Source organism: Vicia villosa, linkage group LG5 (genome assembly GCF_029867415.1).
Source record: "Vicia villosa cultivar HV-30 ecotype Madison, WI linkage group LG5, Vvil1.0, whole genome shotgun sequence".
NCBI classification, from domain to species: Eukaryota; Viridiplantae; Streptophyta; class Magnoliopsida; order Fabales; family Fabaceae; genus Vicia; species Vicia villosa.
Genome location: NC_081184.1, coordinates 140,839,551 through 140,864,374, shown reverse-complemented (window position 1 = coordinate 140,864,374; position 24,824 = coordinate 140,839,551). Strand labels below are relative to the sequence as shown.

General features: G+C 35.0%; 3 protein-coding genes across 3 annotated transcripts; 2 read left to right on the top strand and 1 right to left on the bottom strand.

Annotated features, from left to right (window-relative positions):
- The first annotated feature begins 855 nt into the window (after window positions 1-855).
- Window positions 856-2,665, top strand: LOC131602795 (transcription factor bHLH25-like). Its single transcript, XM_058874987.1, has 4 exons — window positions 856-1,012; window positions 1,086-1,532; window positions 1,659-2,027; window positions 2,125-2,665. The coding sequence occupies exons 1-4, from the start codon at window positions 974-976 to the stop codon at window positions 2,197-2,199; spliced, it is 930 nt and encodes a 309-aa protein (XP_058730970.1). The 5' UTR covers window positions 856-973; the 3' UTR covers window positions 2,200-2,665.
- Window positions 2,666-2,746: 81 nt separating this feature from the next.
- On the bottom strand, window positions 2,747-5,186 carry LOC131602794 (malate dehydrogenase 2, peroxisomal). Its single transcript, XM_058874986.1, has 9 exons — window positions 5,030-5,186; window positions 4,612-4,827; window positions 3,973-4,287; window positions 3,791-3,880; window positions 3,623-3,706; window positions 3,488-3,523; window positions 3,298-3,387; window positions 3,114-3,208; window positions 2,747-3,018 (listed from the first exon to the last, which is right to left on the bottom strand). The coding sequence occupies exons 1-9, from the start codon at window positions 5,099-5,101 to the stop codon at window positions 2,946-2,948; spliced, it is 1,071 nt and encodes a 356-aa protein (XP_058730969.1). The 5' UTR covers window positions 5,102-5,186; the 3' UTR covers window positions 2,747-2,945.
- A 16,408-nt stretch (window positions 5,187-21,594) lies between these two features.
- Window positions 21,595-24,466, top strand: LOC131607573 (squalene monooxygenase SE2-like). The gene is made up of 8 exons (XM_058879556.1): window positions 21,595-21,973; window positions 22,415-22,526; window positions 22,615-22,789; window positions 22,882-23,050; window positions 23,138-23,356; window positions 23,458-23,733; window positions 23,821-24,099; window positions 24,189-24,466. The coding sequence occupies exons 1-8, from the start codon at window positions 21,725-21,727 to the stop codon at window positions 24,291-24,293; spliced, it is 1,584 nt and encodes a 527-aa protein (XP_058735539.1). The 5' UTR covers window positions 21,595-21,724; the 3' UTR covers window positions 24,294-24,466.
- Window positions 24,467-24,824: the final 358 nt, after the last annotated feature.

Genomic DNA, 24,824 nt, shown 5'->3' with positions numbered 1-24,824 from the left:
CTTCAACAAAACTGGACACAGCCATATCTCACTCTTATTACATCAACATCTCTCTTCTTACTTCCTACCAAACGACCATATATATTATAACTACTACTACTACTACCCTTTTTAATATTCAAATATCAACATTATTTCGTTAATACGCGTAAACTTTACTATAATATATGCACACTATCACTGGTTGCTAAAATTTTCATCAACTGTACAGTAAGTAAGAAATGAGACAAGATGCAGATCCAAATTCCTCGTTTTAAATACTATATATATGATAAATAAATCGCGAATAGATATTTTGTATAAAGAATCTGATCACAAAATCGCGAAGTAATACGTGTACAATGTGTAAAGGGAGAACTGGCGTTGAAAACGTATGGATTTAGAGAATCAATCATATATTATCGCGTCATTTTGTGGAAATGTGTTTCTAGATTAACAATATTTTCCAAAATAAATATTTATTTTGAAGTTTCAATTAATAACCAGTGGCTGATGTATGACATAAATCTACTGATATAGCCATTTTGTTTATAGTTTCTTAATACCTAACAGATTAGCTAATAAGCTGTATTAGTGATAATTACAAGTTATCATTGACTAAGAAAATTAGAGATGAGGGTTTAATCAAAGAAATAATCAAGAATAGTCCTTTTCATTTGTAAGTTATTTCAATAACTTGTTAATGAAAGCCCCCCAAAAGTCCACAAGAAAACAGAAATTGGAGGTGTAGAATTTTGAGCCTCTAAATATAAAAAACAATGTTATGTCAATTTTTCTTGATTAAGAAATAATAGCTATCTTAGGTTGTATAATAAACTCCCGTGAGCATTTTACTGTTCTAAGTTGGGATATAGTGATGTTATATATAAGATTAATATTTACATTATTCCATCATTAAAAACTTTACACTCTATGAATGCATGAGCTGAATAATATAGTTGAATATTTACCTTAATATTTTTTTAGTTTTCTTATGGAGAATATTTCATTCATCAGAGGGTTTCCTGATCAGGTAAGATATATAGTTGATGATGAATGTATGAAATTTTCATGAACATTTTGAAAGCATGTGTTTGATTTTGCAGGAAATAATGGAGGATCCTTCTTTCTGTCTTCATCAATGGAATTTAAACTCTATTGATGAGACTAACTCACTGCCAATAGCTTCTGCTTTTGGAGACACTTTGCAACATCATTCATATGTTTATCCAAACTTCAACCTCAGAGCTTCGGTTGAAACTGATCAGACGCCAGAGACTCAATTTGTTTCGTACCAGAACCTTCTTTCGTATGTCGATTCAAATCATTTTAATCAGCTGGGATTAGTGAAGCCTAAGGATGAGAGTGTTTGTCCTCGAAACAATAACTCAATTTCTGACGCGGTCTCTCAAGGAATCATGGAGGCTCAAAGGATATCGACACGTCCTAAAGTCACTCTACCTCAGGACCATATAATAGCGGAGAGAAAGCGGCGAGAGAAGCTCAGCCAGCGCTTCATTGCTCTTTCTGCGCTTGTTCCCGGACTACAAAAGGTATGCATAATTTGCATATGTTGTACTGTGTTCACTATTAGGACGCGCAATAAATGTATTAAAATGTGTTTTAAGGTACTATCTGTATTAATTCTGTCGTCTCGATTTTTAATGTGCTATTAACAGATGGACAAAGTTACTGTTCTTGGAGATGCTATCAAGTACTTGAAGAAACTGCAAGAGAAGGTGAAGGCTCTTGAGGAGGAACAGAACATGAAGAAAAACGTAGAATATGTGGTGGTTGTGAAGAAATCTCAACTAAGCAATGACGTTGAGAATTCTTCTGCGGAATCTGGTGGTCTCTTCAACGAGGAACTGCCAGAAATTGAAGCAAGGTTTTGTGATCGAAATGTACTCATAAGAATTCACTGTGAGAAAAGCAAAGGAGCTTTGGAAAAAACAATCCATGAAATTGAGAAACTGCGTCTAAAAGTCATCAATAGCTGTGTCATGACATTTGGGAGCTGCGCACTTGATATAACAGTTATTGCTCAGGTAATCTTTGTATCTTTTATATTGCATGAAGTTCAAATAAACCAACTAGATTGCATCAAATGTGCATTAATATGGAAACTACTTGTGCAATTTGCAGATGGATATGGAATTCTGCACGACAGTGAAGGATCTTGTGACAAACCTACGCTCCGCTTTTGCATCGTTCATCTGAGGACTTTCTGTTAGTTCATACTGAACATATCCCAAAAGAATAAGAATATATAGAAGATACTGTCAACTATATATATAAAAGTGTTTTAAGTTTCAATTCTTCAGTGATATTTCTTTTTACAAGCCCTGCAATGTCAACTATCTCATCTACTCCAAGTGTGCTCTATGGTTCATTTGGGAAAGGGTTTTTTTCTGGTTAACTTGTTGACCATGTTACGACTTACGGCTACTCTCTCCTAAAAGTCATATAAAAGGGACATTGGATTTTTGTGTGCCTTTGACTAACAGGCCTTTGTTTTGTAAGTCTCTTTCTGTTTCAAGCAAAATATGGTTGATTAATAAAACTTGTATGGTGTTTGAACACTTTGCCAAAGGCTTGTAAGTTCAAACCTCCTGCAAAGTATGTACCTAAATATATATACACTTAAAATGTTTGATTGGTTTTAATGGAATAATCGTATATTTTAGAGCATGCTGTATTTTTTTTACATGTTTCCGATACAAATCGAATTGCATAGTCGTTATGGAAAGTTACTTCAAATATCACATTAACAGAAAAGCACAACATTTTAGCAGATAAATATCTACAAAATATGAACTTTCATAAGCAATGGACAACACCAAAAATTTAGAGTACTATTCGTAAGAAAGATATACTATGAACAGACGGAATTATTACACAACGTTCTTTATAGATATAGATGTAGTAAAGAGACAATGCAAAATTAATTTTTTCCCTTAACTGACTTATTTTTTGATGAATTCTACTCCCTTCTGGATGCTTCCTGCTAACTCTGCCTTCGCCTTTTCCAACCCGATCCTGTTAAGTATTAAACATCAGAATTTTGACTTTTTTCTTTGTTTATTGATTCCAATAAAGAAACTGAGTGATTGTTTGAAAAACTATTGGAGTACCTTTCATACTCATTCAGAGGACCGAGTTGATATATCTCTTCTGCTCCACCGCGACCAAGACGAACCTTGGTTGCAAAGAAAGGAAGATCCGTAACCTTTTGAAGACATGAGATACTGTTAAATAAGATATGAAAAGGGAAGATGAAGGACATGTACAACGGGGGAAAAGGATTTGAAAATGCACCTGAGAATCAACGAAAGCACACTCCACCACCCCGGCTTCTCCTTTCAAGCCGTGGAGGCATGAGTTAGCAAACTTGGCAGCCGCATATGCCTACACAATAAATCATGTTTAGTTAGTCCCTCTACTCTGACACAATTGATACTAATCGATAATGGTTGGAACTGTAGAAATATTAAGATAAACTATTAACCATGGATAGTGTTGCAGAACCAGCCCCAGCTTTTGCCTGTAGTATGAATAAATTTTATTAGATTATGATGAATTAAACGAAACAAACAAATGAGTGTAAATGATCAACAGCTAAGTGATAAATTTATGACATTACCTCAACAACTTCTGTTCCACCATTTTGAATGCGGTTTGTCAGGTATTCAGCTTCTTCTGCGCTGAAGCTACTGGGAGGCTTAACCTATAAAACCCAAGTTTGATATAGGTTTAGCGACTTGTTTAACGATAATGATACTTTTAACTAACAAAGCATTCTCTACAAAACCTGAGACAAAAGAGGCAATATCGTGACTCCTGCGTGACCTCCTACCACTGGAACATCAACCTCTCTGGGATCAACTCCAAGTACCTCTGCCTGCAAGAAAAAAAAGACATACACCAGCATGTACTCGTACTGTAGTAGGAAGAAAACTCAACTGTTAGATAGAAGACGACGACTAGGCTTACCACAAACGTATTTGCCCTCACAACATCGAGGGTTGTCACTCCTAAAAGTCGCTTTGGATCATATGTTCCAGCTTTTTTGAAGACCTCAGCAGCAATTGGCACAGTGGAATTGACTGGATTGCTAATCAAGTTGACAATTGCATTGGGACAGCTTTTGGCAATTCCTTCACAAAGAGTCCTCACAATTCCAGCATTTATCTTAAATAAATCGTCCCTCGTCATTCCAGGTTTCCTCGGCACACCAGCAGGTATAACTACCAAGTCCACTCCTGAGAGTGCATTCTCAAGCTGCGGCTGCCCTAGAAAGCCACGGACCTATAGAAACCCAAATATAAATCCATCATTCGAACAAATAGCATCTAAACATTGCTAAAACCATTCATACATCCTTAAAATACATAGAGTCACTCGAACAAAATCCCCACTGTACCAACGAAAAACACAGCTATTGCTAGCCCATTCGTTAGAAAACTACTAAGACTCAGTTGATAAAAATAACTGATAGCTGATAAGATATAGCTGATGACTGATAGCTAATAGCTTGTAGCTGGTGACTGATATCAAATAGTTGGTGACCGATAGCAATTTAGATGACATCAACATTATGTTAAGTAGAAAAAGCAATGAAAAAGAAATTACCACAGCACCAGTATCCATGTGACTAACATCAGCAGTGACACCAGGAGTGTTGACAACATCATAAAGATGAAGAACCGAAACCAATGGATTCATCTTCAGCAACAAAGCAAGGGGTTGACCAATTCCACCAGCAGCTCCTAAGATTGCTACTTTGAATCCAGGTGCTCCACCTTTTGCTCTGCAGTTAGCTTTGTTAATTGCAGCATCACCTCCTTCCTGTCATCACAAAACACACGTAGCATTCATAAACACAATTTAAGCCATGACGCGATGCGACATCAAAGTTCTTATTATTGATGTCTCTACAATCAAAATGAAACCATAATTATCATGAAAGGAATACAAACCAAGATGATTTCAAGTTAATGATATTGAAATTTGAACTTTCTAGATATGTTGTTTGTTTAGTAGTACTAACCTGGAAATTTGAAGGGTGGAGATGAGCAGAGAGTCTTGCAATCCTCTGGTTGGCTCCTGCGTGTGCTTCCATTGAGAGACAGAGAGAAGTAGTGTGTAAAGAAGTTGAAGAGTTACTATAAGATATATATGAGGTGTGAAAGAAAACAGGAAAAGAATATAAACAGAAAAAACTAATATATAATTGAGAATAGGGTTGTAGTAAGAAGTTGACAGATATGTCCAATATAATTTTAGCTCAAATTGAATTTTGTGTGGAATCAAGTTTTCTGAACCCTTATCTTATTATCCTAGGTCTCAAATGAATGTGGCTCTCACAATTTTAACTCAACTTTCACCATCAGATTTTAGAATTTCTGATGAGATATATAATGTGATTTATTGATAAGGTTAGAAAACAAATTTATATATAGTATAACACTCTTTTATTTGTGCCCTATAAACTTTAGCCATCTATTGAGTGCAAAAATATAGGTTCCGCTGTTTTGGCTAAATGATTTTATCTAGGTTCGGCTGAAGGTTGATTTAGTCTCTCAATAAGGATTTGTTATTAGAATAAGGGTTAAGAAAAACAAATCAGAAATTGATTTGTTTTGGTTAAATGTAATTATTTAGTGTAATTGACTGTAAAGCCCTGTAATCTCTATATATATATATAAGAAATAATCAAGAATTCTTGACATGGTATCAGGTGTTCAATCCAACCTGTGAAACCTAATTATCTTGGTTGAACAACGACACCCCACTGGGTCGCTCTCGAAATCGTGTGCTTCTCTTTCGTGTTCGTTTCGAAACCTCATAAGCGTTCGTTTCGAAACCTGTTCGTTTTGAAACCGTTTTCCGGTAATCAAAACCTTGTGGTTGCTTACTATTCTGAGTTCTTGGTCGTCATCTCGTGATTTCGTCTTTATAATTTTGTGTTTATCAAAATCAATTCTTGTTCGGATTGTTCAGTAATTACTGATTGTTGTTCGCAAATTGCTTTTCGGCACTGATTGCTTCTCGACGATTTTTGTTCGGTGAAATTTGTTATTCTGCAATCTTGCAATCTTGTTCGGTGGTTTGTTTTAGGGCTTTGTATCAGGTTGCATACATTAGTCCTGTTGCAAGTTATTATTAAAATCAACTGTTGGATTGAAACATACTATGATATAGATCATACTTATAAAGTTTGAGATTAATCTATAATGATTTACTATGTCATTGAACTACATCAAAATTAACGTTATATGAAAATTCATTTTACCGTTAATCTTTGGATGTCTTGATGGTATACTAAATCATTATAGATTAATCTCAAACTTTATATGTATGATCTATATGATAGTATGTTTCAATTCAACGATTAATTTTGAAAAATATTTATTCGAAATGAAGTTACGAGCGAGTGTAACTCGTGGTGTAACTCTTCGGGTGTAATTTGATCCCTCCTCATATATATATATATATATATATATATATATATATATATATATATATATATATATATATATATATATATATATATATATATATATATATATATATATATATATATATATATATATATATATATATATATATATATATATATATATATATATATATTGAGAAGAGTTACTGTATGATGAAGTTGTATTTGTGGTTTCATAACTTATTTGGTGTACAGTGATTTTTTTGCTATTCTTTAGAGGAAAAGAGTTACGATAACATGGCCATGGAAACTGAAAAGAATTTTCGTGTCCGTTTTATCGGTAAGAATTATTCTGCATAGGAATTTCAATTCAAAATGTATGTTAAAGGAAAGGGATTATGGAGTCACCTAGATGATGTTTCTAAGGCACCGACGGAGAAAACAGCTTTAGATGCTTGGGAAACTAAAGATGCTCAAATCATCACTTGGATTCTCAATAGTATTGATCCTCAGATGATCAATAATTTGCGCTCCTTTTCAACTGCTCAAGAAATGTGGAATTATTTGAAGCGCATTTACAATCAGGACACTTCGGCAAAACGTTTTGAGTTAGAGCTAGACATAGCCAACAACAAACAAGGTGATTTGTATATTCAAGAATACTATTTTGGTTTTCTAAATCTCTGGACAGAACACTTTGCTATTATACATGCTAAGGTTCCCAAGACCTCCCTCGCGGTTGTTCGAGAAGTTTACAACACCATTGGGCGAGATCAATTTCTCATGAAACTTCATCCAGAATTTGAGGTTGTCAGAGGTGCTTTACTAAATAGGAATCCCGTTCCATCTTTGGATACTTGTGTTGGTGAACTTCTCAGGGAAGAACAATGTCTTCTTACTCAAGGAACTATGTCTCATGATGCTGCTCAGAGTAGAGGAAAGGGTCGTGATATGCGACAAGTCCAATGTTTTTCTTGCAAACAATTTGGACATATTGCTCGCAACTTCAGTAAGAAGTTTTGCGACTATTACAAACAATAAGGTCATATCATCTCTGATTGTCCAACGCGTCCTCCCCGACCAGCACAACGACCAGCCCAAGCATTCCATGCCACTACCAACTCTACTGTTGGTTCTCTCAGTGCTGGTGCATCTAATGGTGGTGTTCTACAACCTAAAATAGTTCAATAAATTGTACTTTCTACTCTTTCTGTCTTGGGAATTCAGAGTAAGTCTTCTAATGTTTCTCAGCCATGGTTTCTTGATTCTGGTGCATCCAATCACATGACCGGTTCCTCTGAATACTTGCACAATTTACATTCTTATAATGGTAATTGGCAAATTCAAATTGCTGATGGTAATAAACTTTCTATCACTATAGTTGGTGACATAAACTCGAAGTTTTGTGATGTGCTTGTATCACCCGGACTTGCTTCCAACTTATTGTCAGTCGGTCAATTGGTGGATAACAATTGTAATGTTAACTTCTCTCGTGTTGGATGTGTTGTGCAGGAGCAGGTGTCAGGGAAGGTGATCACGAAGGGGCCTAAAGTGGGAAGATTGTTTCCGCTTCAGTTTAGTTCTATTCATTTATCTTTTGCTTGTAATAATGTTTTGAACTCGTATGAGGATTGACATAGAAAATTGGGCCATCCGAATTCTGTTGTTTTGTCTCATTTATTTAAAACTGGTTTGTTGGGAAATAAAAATATTTGTACGACTTCTATTTCATGTTTTGTTTGCAAATTGGCTAAAAGTAAAACACTTCCTTTTCTGTCAGGTGCTCATCGTGCCTCCACATGTTTTGAGATGATTCATAGTGATGTGTGGGGAATGTCTCCTGCCGCATCTCATGCTCACTATAAATATTTTGTCACATTTATTAATTATTACAATCGTTTTACTTGGATATATTTTTTAGATCTAAGTCTGAAGTGTTTTCTATATTTCAGAAGTTTTTGACATATGTTGAAACTCAATTTCAAGGAAGTGTTAAAAATCTTCGATCTGACTCTGGAGGTGAGTATATTTCTCATGTGTTTTAGGAGTACCTTCAACAAAAAGGAATAGTGTCTCAACGATCTTGTCCAAGTACTCCCTAACAAAATGGGATGGCGGAGGGAAAGAATCGTCATTTGCTAGATGTGGCGCGTACCTTACTTCTTCAAGCTTCTGTGCCATCCCAATTTTTGGTAGAGGCTTTTTCCACTGTCGTATTCTTGATCAATCGTCTTCCTTCTACGGTTATTGCTTTTGATTCTCCCTTCTTTCTTCTTTTTAAAACAGCCTGATTATAGTGATTTACATACTTTTGGCTGTGTGTGTTTTGTTCTTACCTCTGTTTGATCGAAATAAACTTGGAGCGCAGTCTGTTCAATGTGCATTTATGGGGTATAGCAACTCTCATAAGGGTTTTGTGTGTTATGATGTCTCTAATCACCGCTTTTGAGTTTCTAGGAATGTTACATTTTTTAATAATCAATATATGTTTTCTTCTCTTTCTCCTGCCACAAATGATATTGCTATTCTTCCTAATTTTTCTATTATGCCTCAATATATATAACGTTACAAACCAGGAATTACATATGTCAAACAACGCAGAAAACATGTTCCCACGGCCCCTCCCAACATTGATCCGCCACTTGATCCTGAACCGGTCGACCGACGACGTTCTGGTCAAATATCTAAAGCACCATATAGATATTCACCAGACATGTATGATTCCTCACACACTTCTCTGTCTGCCTTATTATCTAGCATATCTATTCCTACTTGTTATGCACAGGCTATTAAATATGTGCGTTAGATAAAAGTAATGAATGAGGAACTTCAGGCTCTTCAAGAGAAGTTTACATGTGATATTGTCTCTTGTCCCCTTGAAATCAAACCCATAGGCTGCAAATGGGTGTATTCTGTGAAACTGAATTTTGATGGATCTCTCAATCGTTTCAAGGCTCGATTGGTTGCCTTAGGAAATTAGCAGAAATATGGAGTTGATTATGATGAGACATTTGCACCGATTGCTAAAATGACTTATGTTCGTACAGTACTCTCTGTAGCTGCTTCTACTGGGTGGTCTCTTCATCAAATGGATGTGAAAAATGCTTTTCTTCATGGTGACCTAACGGAAGATATTTATATGACTCCTCCTCAAGGTTTATTCTCGTCAACTAAGTGTGTGTGCAAGCTCAAATGATCATTATACGGCTTGAAACAAGCACCTCGAGCATGGTATGAAAAATTACGCTCCACTCTACTTGGGTTCTCCTTTACTCAGATTCAGTATGATTCCTCTTTATTTATTCATAGAAAATCTACTGGAATTGTCTTACTTCTTCTGTATGTTGATGATACGATTATTACTGGTTCTGATCATGCTTCCACTCAAAGCCTTAAATAGCAGTTACAAGCATCGTTTCATATGAAAGATCTTGGTAATTTGCATTATTTTCTTGGTCTGGAGGTTCATTCTACATCCAAGGGCATCTTCCTCCATCAACACAAATATGCCACGGATTTAATTTCTATGTTTGGTCTCCAATCGACTAATCCAGTGGATACTCCTCTTGAGGTTAATGTTAAATATCATCGTGATGATGGTGATCTCTTGCCTGGTCCTTCATTGTATCGTCAACTTGTGGGTAGCCTGAATTACTTAACAATTACTCGCCCTGACGTATCTTTTGTTGTTCAACAAGTAAGTCAATTCATGCACTCTCCTCGCCATCTTCACTTGGCAGCAGTTCGTCGCATAATTCGCTACTTAAAGGGAAGCTCTCACCGTGGTTTAATCTTTCCTACTAGAATTGCTCCAAAATTTAGTGCTTATAGTGATGCTGATTGGGCAGGGTGTCCTGATACTCGGTGATCCGTCGCTGGCTGGTGCATGTTTCTTGTAGCGACCGTTTTTCTTTAATTCCTTATTTATGTGAATTAATTGTGATCTATGTTTTAATTATATGCTTGGTTGATTTTATGTTGTTTTATTTGGGAATTATTAGTATATAATATAAGATAGTAAGTGTGATCGATAATTGGGCCTAAGTCGGTATTAGTAAGTGAGGGGTGTTAGCTAGAGCCCATTAGTAATTTAAGATAGTAAGGGTTTAACTAAAACAAGGGTTTTAGAGGAAATAGAAATTAGAAGTTCATTTTGGGGTTTTTGGTGAAAGAAGAGAAGAGTAGAGTGAAGAGAAAGAGGGGAATCTCAAGGTTGAAGATAGAGTTGGCTTCAATCCAAAACCTAAGGTAAGGGTGGGATTCTTTCATGCTAAAGGGATGTATGATGATGTTTTGGGTGGGGTTTTGATTATATGTTGTTATCCATGATTGTGTAGAAATTGAATAGAGATTGTTAGAGTTTATGATTAACTTCTATGAAATTGTGAATCTAAGCATGATTGAAGATGTTATGATGTTATAAGACCCATAATATGTGTTGTATTTGTGTTTATACCATGTATTCTGTGGTTGTTCGTGATGTTTGATGTTTTCCAACTTGATTGGGTTGAGTTTAGGGGTTTTGGGATGGGTTTCGTATGCTGTTTTCTGTGTTTTGGGGGTTTCTGAAATCGCCAGTTCGCGTCGCGAACCCCTGTGCGCGCCGCGAACCTCTTGGCAGAAACTTGGGAAAAACTGGATCTGCTCAGTTCGCGCTGCGACCCCTTGTGCGCGCCGCGAACTGCTTGGCAGAAAGTTAGGGATTTTTGGATTCGCTCAGTTCGCGCCGCGAACCTTGTTAGCGCCGCGAACCCTGTTTTGCAGAATTTTTCCTAAACTTTGAAATGATGTAACTTTTGAACCGTAACTCCTTTTTAAGTGCCGTTTGAACCTATGCGAAGCTACAATTGAGACCTTTCTAATGAATATGATTTAGGAATGCTTATAAACCTTTTTAAATCCTTCCTTAAATGTATTTGTTTGATGTTATGATTTGTGTGGTGAAGTGGTGTGTGGTTGTATGATGATGCAACGTAGCGATGTGATTGGGAAGTGGTGAATTACTATAAAAGTAATGATGTTTAGTCGGTATTTGTGATGTATTTGTGAATGTCGTGCTTGTATGGATGTTGCATTTAGTGAGTCACATTCATTGCATAAAGAGACGGTGGCCTTAATGGTAAAAAGTGACGGTGGCCTTATTGGCAATTAGCGACGGTGTGCCCAATGGCAAATCTTGAGACGTGGGAGTTTTACTCCAAATGGTACCACATGCATTTGCATAAGTCGAGTCACATGTGAGTTGCATTCGAGTCTTACTTGATTATGATGTGGCGACTTGATGATGTGATGTTTGTTGCGATTGTGTGGAATTTTACTTGCGAATTGTATATATTGTCATAGTTGAATTGAGGACCTTGTTATCGTTCCTTAAGTTGATTATGTGTTGTGAAATCATTGTATTGAGTATGGGGATAAGAAGTGGTGACCAATGTATGATCTTTTCTCTTGCTTAGAATATTATCATACGTTTCTTTATAATGAATGATATCTCACCCCTTATGTTTGAATGTTACCCTCCGTTGGTAACGTGCAGGTAACAACGTGGAGTAGCCGTGTACCTTATAGCTCGAGTCGGTGTGTCAATGCTCTGATACGTAGCACTCGGGGGGAATGTTTGCGATACTTGCTTGTGTCTTGTTTTATGTTGATTATCTTTTCTTGAACTTTGATGTTATGTCTTGTGGAGACTTTTTGGACACATTGTGCCATGTTGGCAAAGACATATGTTGATCTAGATATTATGTTGTTATTTGAATTCCGCTGCAATATGATGAAGCTGTTTGGATTTATATGTTCGATGAATTATGAGTTTCCTCTGATATATGTGTTATGTATCCATGTACTTTGAGCATGAATTGTAGTTTTGTTTAAGTCGAATATGTGATGCCTCAAATTTGTTGCTTGTTTCGATGTTTTATACTCTGATTTCTCTTATTATTTGAGGGGTAGATTTGGGGTGTTACATTTCTTGGCTCTTCGTTGATTTCATGGAAAAGTAAGAAACAAGCGAGAGTCTCTAAATCTTCTACTGAATCTGAGTATTGTGCCATGTCTGCTGCTTGTTCTGAAATAATTTGGCTTCGTGGTCTTCTGACTGAACTTGGATTTCCTCAAATAGAGGCAACCTCACTTTATGTTGACAATACAAGTGCCATCCAGATTGTTGCGAATCTTGTTTTTCACGAACACACCAAACATATCAAAGTTGATTGTCATTCAATCTGTGATGCGTATGATGACCGACTAATAGCACTTCCTCATGTCAGTACTCAGTTGCAAGTTGCAGATATTCTTACCAAGGCTATTCTGCGTCCACGTCATCAGTTTCTTATTAGCAAATTGATGCTCATTGACCAGCCGCATCAATTTGAGGGGGGTGTGAATAAGGATTTGTTATTAGAATAAGGGTTTGTTTCTATAATAAGGGAAACAAATCAGAAATTGATTTGTTTTGATTAAATGTAATTATTAAGTGTAATTACCTGTATAACCCTGTAATCTCTATATATACAAGAAATAATAATGAGAAAGGCATGAAGCCAAGAATTCTTGACATAGTCATGTCCCTAAGAGAATTTTTTAAGATTTGACTATAATATTGAGTTTTTAGAGGTCATGCCCATGAACCTTTGATACAAGTAAATTGAGATATTTTACAATGGCTTATCCTCCCAACCAAAATAGAGCTTTCCCACGAGTTGAGCTCATGAACCGAACATAGTCCTATAACCAAACACAGATTTTGTAATTGGTTGATCTCAAGAATCAAACTCAAATCTTCAAGAGTATCACAGTCTTGAAAATAACAACATTGGCATAACATCAGTACAACTCTTTACTCACAAGCAGTTTTCATTCATAAGGCACTAAGGCCACTTTGGTGAAAAAGAAAATATTGAGAGAGAGAGAGAGAGACCACATTTATATATGAAAAAATTCAGCTCAAAATGGAAACTACCTATGGGTCAATTATGTGACCTAATCGATTAGGTACTTGTAATAATCGATTATTTGTGTGCAAAAAGAAAAGTTTTGATATAAAGTCGTTACTAATCATTAAGAGACTGTCATAATCGATTATATAATCGAATAGGCTATAAATTTATTCAATTATATAATTTAAAGTTTTCTCCTAATCAATTTGACAATTCTCTAATTGACTAGCTAGGCCATAAAAACGTTTTTAGATGTTTTTTTAGGTAAAGAGAAACTTCTAAAAATATTTTAAGTGTGTGTGAGTTTCCTAAATCTTAGGACTTACTCTCCTTCTTTCATAATAGTCTGGTCATTCAGACAGACACGACCAGACGAGTTTTCACATTTCTTCTCTTTCTCGATTCTAGAGCTTTCAAACTCCTTTTTCAGATATATCATTCATATAAACACTCCATTGGAATCTTAAATCTTTTATTAGATAAGACTTGTGTGAGATATTGGATCGAACTCTAGTATGGTCGAAGGGTAGCTTCTTGGTTCGACAGGGTTAAGCATGAAGTTGAAGGTTGTTCACATGCTGGTGTCGAAGATGCTAGGGTTGTTAGCATGTTAAATTAGGTTTTAGTGTTTAAATCCTAATTTGTTAAGTTAGCTTGTTTATTAAGTTGGCTTGTGTAATGGGCCTTGTGGAAAAAGCCCATTAGTTAGTATGTTAGGTTTTATTATAAATAACATACTAGTCTCTCATCATTGCACGCTGCAAATCCTAATTTAGGGTGAGATAGGTTATTTGTTATTCTTGTAAACTTGTAATCTTGTTTTCTAAGAGAAAGTAAAAGAATAGCAGTTATAACCAATTATTTTGTTCTTCTTCTTCCTTGTCCTTTATTCTTCCCTTGTTTTATACTTTGTTATTGGCATTGAATTCACAACAAATTGGTGCGGTAAGCGTGGAGAAGATGCCTTCAATAAAAGTTCACCGAAGAGAATGATTTCGGTTTGTGGCACTTGAAGATGAAAGCCCTACTGGTTCAACAAGGTTGCCTGGAAGCGTTGAAGCGAGAAGCAGTCATGAATGATGAATTAACGACAGCGGAGAAGACGACTATGATCGAGAAAGCACATAACACAATTTTGTTGAGCCTTTGTGATAAGGTTCTCAGACATGTATCAAAGGAGACGACGACATCAGGGTTATGGGTGAAACTTGAAAGTTTGTACATGACCAAATCGCTGGTAAATCGACTCTACCTAAAGCAAGCTTTGTATTCATTCAATATGATTGAAGACAAAGTGTTGGGTGAGCAGTTGGATATGTTCAACAAGATGATTCTTGATCTTGAAAATATTGATGTGAAGATCGATAATGAAGATCAAATGTTGTTAGTATTGTGCGCTTTGCCTCGATCACATGCTCACTTCAAAGAAACTCTCTTGTATGGAAGGGAGTCCCTGACCTTAGAAGAAGTTCAATCATCCATGTATTCTAAGTACTTGAATGAACGAAAAGAGCATAAATCTTCGACTCTTGGTGAAGGTTTGGCCGTTAAGGGAAAATTCTTGCGAAAGGATGGTAAGTTCGACAAGAAGAAAGGCAAAAGTCAGCAGAAGTCTTATAGTGGCGAAGCATCTGGTATTCGATGCTATCATTGTAAGAAGGGGGTCACACAAGAAAGGTGTGCCCTGAACGCCTGAAAGATCATGGAGGTAAGGATAATGGCAATGCAGCCATTGCTCAAGATGATTTCGAATCATCTGATGTTCTTGTGGTTTCAAGTAGTAACTCGAGAAGAGAGTGGATTATGGACTCAGGTTGCACTTGGCACATGACTCCAAACAAAGACTTGTTAGAGGAATTATGTGATCAAGATGGTTGATCAGTATTGCTGGGAAACAAAAAAGCTTGCAAAATTGCAGGTGTTGGATCTGTGAGATTCAAGCTCCATGATGAGTCAATAAGGTTGTTGACTGAAGTCAGATATGTTCCTGATTTGAAGAGAAATCTACTTTCTCTTGGTGAATTCGACAAGAAAGGATATGTTTTCCAAGGAGAGAAAGGTATCCTAAGAGTCATGAAGGGGTCAAAGGAAGTCTTGAGAGGCGTGAAGAAACAAGGCTTGTATACCCTTGAGGCTGAAGTTGTAAGTGGTTCGACAAATATTGCATCCACGAAACTGTTGTCGAAGACAGAAATCTGGCACATGAGATTAGGCCATGTCAGTGAAAGGGGTCTGGTCGAATTAGGGAAACAAAATCTGCTTGGTGGAGACAAAGTCGAAAAGCTGAAGTTTTGTGAACCTTGTGTACTTGGAAAATCTTGCAGAGTGAAGTTCAACAAAGGCAAACAAAGAACACATGGATCCCTTGATTATATCCATGATGATCTTTGGGGGTCTGCAAGGTGTCCATCACATTCAAGAGCGAGGTATTTTCTATCCATAGTAGATGATTATTTTAGAAAATTATGGGTATTCATCCAGAAGACTAAGGATGAAACTTTTGAGAATTTCAAAAGTTGGAAGACTCTGGTCGAAAATCAGACTGGCAGAAAGGTCAAGAGGTTGAGAACCGACAATGGCCTTGAATTTTGCAATGAGGCGTTCGACAGCTTTTGTGCTGCCTCTAGTATTGCAAGGCATATAACTACTACAGGTACTCCACAACAAAATGGTTTGGCTGAAAGATTTAATCGAACTATTTTGGAGAGAGTCAGATGTATGTTGACTAGTGCTGAATTAAAGAAGGTGTTTTGGGCTGAGGCTGTTTCGACAACAACATATCTGATAAGCAGATGTCCTTCGACAGTGTTAGGTATGAAGACACCTGAAGAAGTTTGGTCGGGACATCCACCATATCTCGATAAATTGGGAGTATTTGGATGCGTAGCCTATGCTCATATTAGGCAAGACAAGGTCGAACCTAGAGCTCTGAAATGCATGTTCATGGGATACCCTGAAGGAGTCAAAGCTTATAGGCTATGGTGCCTAGAGCCAGGTCACCGGAGGTGTATCACCAGTCGGGATGTAGTTTTCAATGAAGCTGAGATGGCTTTCAAGAAAATTGATAATGATTATGGTCGAAGTGCAGAAGAGCTGGAACAAGAAGAGATTCTTGTTGAGGTGGAGCATGTTAATGCTGAATTGCATATTCTAGATGAAGTCGAAGAAGAAGCAGAAGATGTTGAGGAAGCTGAGGAGACTGTCGATGACTACCTATTGCCGAGAGATAGGTCGAGAAGAGTCATCAGGCCACCTCAGAGACTTTGATATGCAGATCTTATAACTTATGCCTTAATCTCTGCAAGCGAGGTTCTAGACGAAGAACCTAGAGACTATAAGGAAGTTATGAGGAGTCGAAATAAGACTGAATAGCTGAAGGCCATGAATGATGAGATGAAATCTCTTCATGATAATCACACTTAGGAACTGATCAAGAAACTTGTTGGGGCAAGGTTAGTCAGTTGTAAATGGATTTTCAAAGTTAAGGAAGGAACCGAAGGAGTGGCGTCGAAAAGATACAAGGCAAGGTTAGTTGCAAGGGGTTTCACTCAGAAAGAAGGTGTCGACTTCAATGATGTGTTTTCCCCTGTTGTAAAGCATAGGTCCATTCGAATGTTGCTTTCCATGGTGGCACAGTTCGACCTTAAACTGGAACAGATGGATGTGAAGACTGCGTTCTTGTATGGTGATCTAGATGAAACGATCCTGATGAGGCAACCTGAAGGGTATGTCGAAAAAGGGAAGGAAGATTATGTGTGCAAGCTAAATAGATCTTTATATGGGCTGGAACAATCTCCTCGACAGTGGAATAGGAGATTCGACAAGTTCATGGCACACATAAGTTTTGTTAGAAGTCAGTTCGACCACTGTGTTTACTTCAGATTTCGACCTGGTTAACTTATTAGCTTACATAAAAGCCTATTTTATTTCAACATTTTCAAATAAGCAATTCAACCAGTGTTAAAATAGACTAACAAATTAAAAGATTATTTAGACTAAATGCTTATTTGCATTGACTTATTCAAATTTACCTATTAACATATGTTTTGCGATACTATTTGTCTCAGAAAACTTATAAAAACAACTTATGACATTGTTCAAAAAATATTTTTTGTGTGCTTATTTTCATAACTCCTTCTAGACAACTAAACTTTATTTTTGTATTTTAATTTAAAATACAAACACCATATAATAATAATAATAATAAAATTATTTATATTTATTTAAATAGGTTGGTCTCAAAGGTTTAAAAGGTTTTTTTTAGCCTATAACCTAATCTTTTTAACTAAATAGATTTGTCAAACAGTAGAAGTCTTTTCTATTTTAAAAAAAAAAATTTGCCTAACCCAGACCTATATAGGATAAGTCTTAGGCCCATGTAGTTGACACCTATTTCCACTTCTAATCCCACCATAGTCACATTGATAGCCGATATTTAGACTTTAACCCTAGTACGACCCCTCCTTTCACCTACTTGCGATGTCCCATCTTCAAAAGAAAACCAAAATCCATTCACTTTCAAGTCACTCCATATCTGATCAAAATCAAAGTAGCAACATGGGAGGGATATGTTATTTTAGTAATGAGCAATACTGATCTAGTTAAATCCATTATCCATGACATATTTGTCAATTTATTCATATGACCAGACATACATGAAAATTTTGATAATGTATTTATCAGTTAGGAAAATAAATAAATTCATAATTCTTTACCATAGTTGAAAAATAGATTTTTTCTTTATCCACCTCCCTATGGAGATCACCCCCAGTGAAAACCCCACTTTACCCCTGCTTCGGAAATATTTTTTTTCTAAATTTTTCCAGACTTCGGAAGTGCATTTCCGAAAAAATCCCAAAAATTGGGATTTTCATTAATTCGAAAACGCATCTCCGAAAAAACAAAAAAAATCTAAAAGTCCCAAAAATTAATTTTAGGATATTAATTAATTCATATATCATAAATTTGATATAATTTATGAGTAATAAATAATAATAATTATATATTTTGATATAATTTATGAGTTATGAATAATAATTATTATATATTTCTATTCTAATTCATATTTTAAAATTTAAAATAATTTTAAATAAAAAAACTAAAATAATTTCACTTACAAAATGAGTTATAATTTCGTGTTTTCGGAAGTGCATTTCTGAAATAAGACAAATTTAAAAAAAAAAGCGTTTTGAAAATGCATTTCCGAAATGAGGGTATTTTGGATTTTTCACCAGAGGTGATCAAGAAGATAGGGAGGTGGGTAAAGAAATTTTCGAAAATTATTGGCTACTAATGAGCAACCGGAAATCACAGGTCATATTGGATTTCTCAAAAACAATATTCCCTCTGTTTTTCTTCAACCAAAATATTGGATTATTAAGAGTTATTTTTTTTTATTATACTCTTATTTATTTTCTCTTTTCAAATAAATGTAATCATACATTTTTTATTTTCAATAACTAATTGAGAAAATAATAATATTATGGAGAATGTGAAGTGGAATTATTGAGAAAATAAATGTATAAATGACAAATTATAACATTAAATTATAAAAATGACATTTAAATGGAAAAAAAAAATTATTTTAAAACGACACTTAAAAAACGAGGGTGTAAACATAGAAACTACCATATAATCTTACCATTATGGATGGCATAAAAAAGTTATCATAACATAACCCTAAATAATTTTATTTGCGTTATAGGTACTTTGCACAAAATTTCTCATAGGAATGACGATTGAAATAGGACCAACAACACACTCAACATACACTAAGTTCTCCAGCTGCTGATATTGTAATTCATGAGGGACAATGGATTATTTCATCAATCATTATAGAGAGAGATCCAATCATTGTGGATGCCATTCTCAAAACCACACTACCTAGACAACTAATTGATAAACTACTTTGAAATCAGAGTAATGCTCAAAATTTAATTGTTAAGGAGGCTTACAATCACCTAACCCATCACCAACTTGCAATATGGAGAAAGCTGATCTGGAGCAACTAAATACCACCTCTGGACTCCTTCATTATGTGACGGCTTACCAATGGCAAGACACCCACAAATGAAAATCTAAGAAAAACAGGATGCATAATTGTTTTAATTTGTGATTTATGCAACAAAACAAGTGAATCATCTAATCATCTCTTCTTTACTTTCCCTTTTGCAATCAATCTCTAGAAGTGGATGATTAACTTTTGAGAAAATCGAGTTGGAAATATTTAGAAGAAGTGGTTGAATTTTTTGAATCATTTTTATAAATTTAAAACTTTTTTAAAAAATTTAAAATATGAAAAATAGAGTTCAGTTTATAATTTTTGAAAATTTGAATGGATTGTAAAATTTTGGTTTAAATTCTTTAGAAAAAATTAATTTTTCTCGTTAAAATATTTCATCTAAATACATTTTAAATTTCAATATTTTAGCCAAATTCAAGGGAACCGTCACTCAATTTTATGGCAGAATTTGATCCTTCACGGGATAAAAAATAACACATGTGGATCAATAGTGAAAGAATCTTCTATGATCACAATGTCATCTACATTAGGGGTGGCAAAACGGGCCGCGGTCCGTCGGGCCGGCCCGCGCACCCGCAAAAAAATGGCGGGTTGGGTTGGGATTTTAGGCCCGCCGCTCGCCAAAGCTCGCCCCGCAAAAATCCGCCGCCCGCCATACCCGCCCCGCCAAACCCCGCCGCCCGCCAAAACCCGCCTCTCCTCCAAAACTCACTCTTTTTTAGTTAGTTCTAGTAATTTCAATTCTTGAAGGTTTATTTTATACATTTATTTATAAATATATGTAATATTTTTTAAAGTAAATTTGTTAAAAAGTTTCTTTTATAAAAAATTGTTTTAAAAAATAAGTGAAAAGTTTAATTAAAAGGTAAAAAAGCCTATTAATCTATTAAAAAATATAAATAAAAATAGGCGGGTAAGCCCGCCGCCCGCCAACCCGCCATCTTGGCGGGGCGGACATGACTTTTATGCCAATTTTACTTGGCGGGCATGTCCGCCCCGCTCGTTTGTTTTTTGGCGGGCATAAGGCGGGGCAGGCAGCGAGCGGGGCGGGCGGCCCATTTTGCAACCCCTAATCTACATGGGAGCTTCTCGAACAACATTGGCATACGGTGTAGATAGAAAGTGATTCTATCAAGGAGCAATCCAGACATTTAATAAGGAGGAGGTAGTTATCTGGTGGCTTGGAAACCGTTGTATCAATTTTAGTTATTAGAGTTAACTTATTTGAGAATCCAATTTTGTCAATGTAAATGAATAGGTATAAAATTAGTCGTACACCGCACATATATGTTTTATTTAAATATTAATGATAATAATTATAATTTTAAAAAAATTGATATGAATAATTTTGATATTGGTGCCATCTCTAATCTAGAATATAATTAGTTGTTATGATGTTTTATAGCACTATTTAACAATTTAAAATAAAATATGCATAAAATTAATAAAAAGAAATAAAGATGTAAAATTAAAATTAAAAAATACAAAAAGATAGATAGATAAATAAATGCATATAAAAAATTATAAAATTATTTTTATTTTTTACACGGAAAATTGTTAAATCACTTAATAACTTTTATGTATAAAACTATTATTATTTATTAGAATAAATAAATACATATAGAAAATTATAAAATATTCTCAATTTTTTGTGCCAAAAGTTATTAAGTGATTTAACCGCTTTTATGTATAAGATATTATTATCATTATTAGAATAAATAAATACATATAAAAAATTATAAAAATATTCTTATTTTTTGCACCAAAAATTAATAAGTCACTTAACTATAAAATATTATTATTATTATTATTATTGTTATTGTTATTATTATTATTATTATTATTTACTAGAATATATATATATATATATATATATATATATATATATATATATATATATATATATATATATATATATATATATATATATATATATATATATATATATATATATATATATATATATATAAATTATAAAATATTCTTCATTTTTAACGTATAAACCAGAAGAGATTTCAACCACACAAACTTTAGAAAGAAACACGTAACATGAAAATACTATCACTGGTAGGTAGGTAAATGGATCCATGACAAGTTCCCTTAATTATAAGTAAAATCATCATAATGTCGAAACTCAAAATTAAATTCACAGAAAACGATATATATCAGCTCAATACTTCTCAGTTAAGTATATTTATATCTGTACTACCGTTTGCCGCTATAAAAAGTAAATGAACAAACAGCAAAACTACCTTTCATAATAAGTTTCCCTCTACCATTCTTCTAATAAAACCATATATTTTGCACACAAAAAAACAAGTTTCATCAATATATTTCTTGGAGATGGATTATCAATATATTCTTGGAGGGCTTATTGCTTGTATTTTAGCTGTTGTGTTTGTTTTGTATAGTTTTGCAGAAAAGAAGAAGGTAACAGAAAGAGGTTCAGGTTCAACTGATGTGAAGAGTAATGGATATGCAAAAACATCATCAGAAAATGGAATATGCTCACAAGAGGTTGAAGGAGAAACTGATATTATTGTTGTAGGTGCTGGAGTTGCTGGTGCTGCTCTTGCTTATACTCTTGGAAAGGTATATCATAAGCTTTTATTATTTCTTGAGTTTATGCATTTCATGAATATATGATGGTTTTTCTTGTGATGTTGTTATATGAAATAAAATACACTTTTGATTCATAGATCTGCTTATATTTTCCAATGAAAAAATGATGTCATGTTTGGACAAACAGCTTAGACCCTCTTTGGATAATCAGTTTAAAATATTCTAAAATGTAAAGAGACGCTTCATGAAGATGATAGAATGACCAGAGCCGTCTTTAAGGGTGACCTACCACGCATGGTCCAAAATTTGTCACAGTTAAACAATAGCTAAATAGAATCTCGTAAAATAATTTGTCACAGTTAACCAGTAGCTAAATAGAATCTCGTAAAATAATTGTCATGGTTAAATAGGGTCTCTTTTTGTTTGGCCATGTTAAACTATGACTAAACTATTATTGATTGTTTGTTGTAGGATGGACGGCGAGTACATGTGATTGAAAGAGACTTGACCGAACCTGATAGGATTGTGGGTGAACTGCTACAGCCTGGTGGCTATCTAAAGTTACTTGAGTTAGGTCTTGAAGGTATATGCAAGAAATATGAACATTTCGTATGAATCAGTTAAATATGTTTTTAGTCTCTACAAAACTACGACTTTTTGAACTATTGCAGATTGCGTGGATGAAATTGATGCACAAAGAGTCTTTGGCTATGCTCTTTATAAGGATGGGAAAAACACCAAATTGTCTTATCCCTTGGAAAATTTTGACTCTGATGTATCTGGAAGAAGCTTTCACAATGGTCGTTTCATACAAAGAATGCGAGAAAAGGCTTCATCTCTTCCAAAGTATACATGATTTATCAGTTATATACATATATATGAAGTTCAGCATTGAAAGTTAAGTTGTATTATATTGAATCTTTCTTGCATTGATGCAGTGTAAAATTAGAACAAGGAACTGTCACATCTTTACTTGACGAAAACGGAACCATCAAAGGAGTAATCTATAAAAACAAGAGTGGACAAGAGTTTACAACAAAGGCTCCTCTTACCATAGTATGTGATGGTTGTTTTTCAAACTTGAGACGCACTCTTTGTAATCCTAAGGTAAGAAAAAATTGAGAATCATATTTAGATACTAATTTTGTGTTATGCTGTTATCAAGTTGCTTTATGGATGAAATTATTCATGCAGGTTGAAGTTCCTTCTCATTTTGTTGGATTGGTATTGAAGAATTGTAACCTTCCATATGAAAATCATGGACATGTTATCTTAGGTGATCCTTCACCAATTTTGTTTTATCCTATAAGTAGTACCGAGATTCGTTGTTTGGTTGATGTGCCTGGCCAAAAACTACCTTCTGTTGGTAATGGTGAAATGGCTCACTATTTGAAAACTGTGGTAGCACCTCAGGTACCAAAATAAAGAACATTCTACCACATTTAAATTGCGTTAACAACTCGTTCGTTTACGCTTCATAGCGCGTCTACTAATCGAGGGAATTACATGTTCAGGTTCCTCCAGAGTTGTATACTTCTTTTGTAGCAGCAGTTAATAAAGGAAACATCAGAAGCATGCCAAATAGAAGCATGCCTGCTGCGCCTTATCCCACACCCGGGGCTCTTCTGATGGGAGACGCGTTCAATATGCGCCACCCTTTGACGGGAGGTGGAATGACGGTTGCTTTGTCTGACATTGTTCTGCTAAGGAATCTACTCAAACCTCTACATAATCTTCATGATGCTTCTGCCCTTTGCAACTACCTTGAATCTTTCTACACACTAAGAAAGGTATAAAGTATATAATGTCAAGTTTGATAGTGTAATTAAGCCGAGTAAAAACCTTAAGTATTGTTTGATTCTATTTGCATTTTGCAGCCGGTGGCATCTACAATAAACACATTAGCAGGTGCATTATACAAAGTGTTTTGTGCATCTCCTGATCCAGCGAGCATAGAAATGCGCCAAGCATGTTTTGATTATTTGAGCCTCGGAGGTGTTTTCTCGAACGGACCAATAGCTTTACTCTCTGGTCTGAATCCTCGGCCGCTGAGCTTGGTTCTCCATTTCTTCGCGGTGGCAATATACGGAGTCGGCCGCCTGTTGATTCCGTTTCCATCCCCGAACCGAATGTGGATCGGAGCTAGACTAATTTCAGTGAGTATTTTTCAATTTCAATTCCTTTTTTACATGTTTTTTTTATACTGTAACAAACTCTTAGTTCCATTTTGATGATATTATTCCAGGGTGCATCAGGTATAATATTTCCAATTATTAAGGCAGAAGGGGTAAGACAAATGTTTTTCCCAGCAAGTGTGCCAGCATATTACAGAACTCCTCCTGTCCAATAATTAATACGATGTTATTAGAAAGGCATGGATCATATTCACATGTGGCCTACTACCAAAACAGTTGAGAGGGTGGACCCTGTGCTATTATTAGGAAAATAATGTACAACTACAACCAGTATTATTGTACTATACTTCCCTTGTCTTAAATATAAAAGATATTCTGTTGAACAAAATTCATGTGTTTAGTCTATTTAAATCAATATGTGAAGTAAATGCATCAATTTTTACTGATCTAAATAATTTTTTATTGAATTTACCTTTTTGTTGAACACTCCGAACCGATACCTTTATCCAATCAAATAATTGTATTCAATGTCACATCATTTTTTTGTTTTATTTTATTTTTAAAAAAAATTAAAATTAAAATCAATTTACACTAAATATACTTGTACCCAACTAAAACTCATGGATACCAAAGAATTTACCTTTTTAATTAAGGCTAAATAGATAATTTTTGTATCGTCAAATTAACTTAGTTGTAGTTGTGCAAAGACATCTCCAGCAGGGGCGCGTATTAGTACTTGCGACATC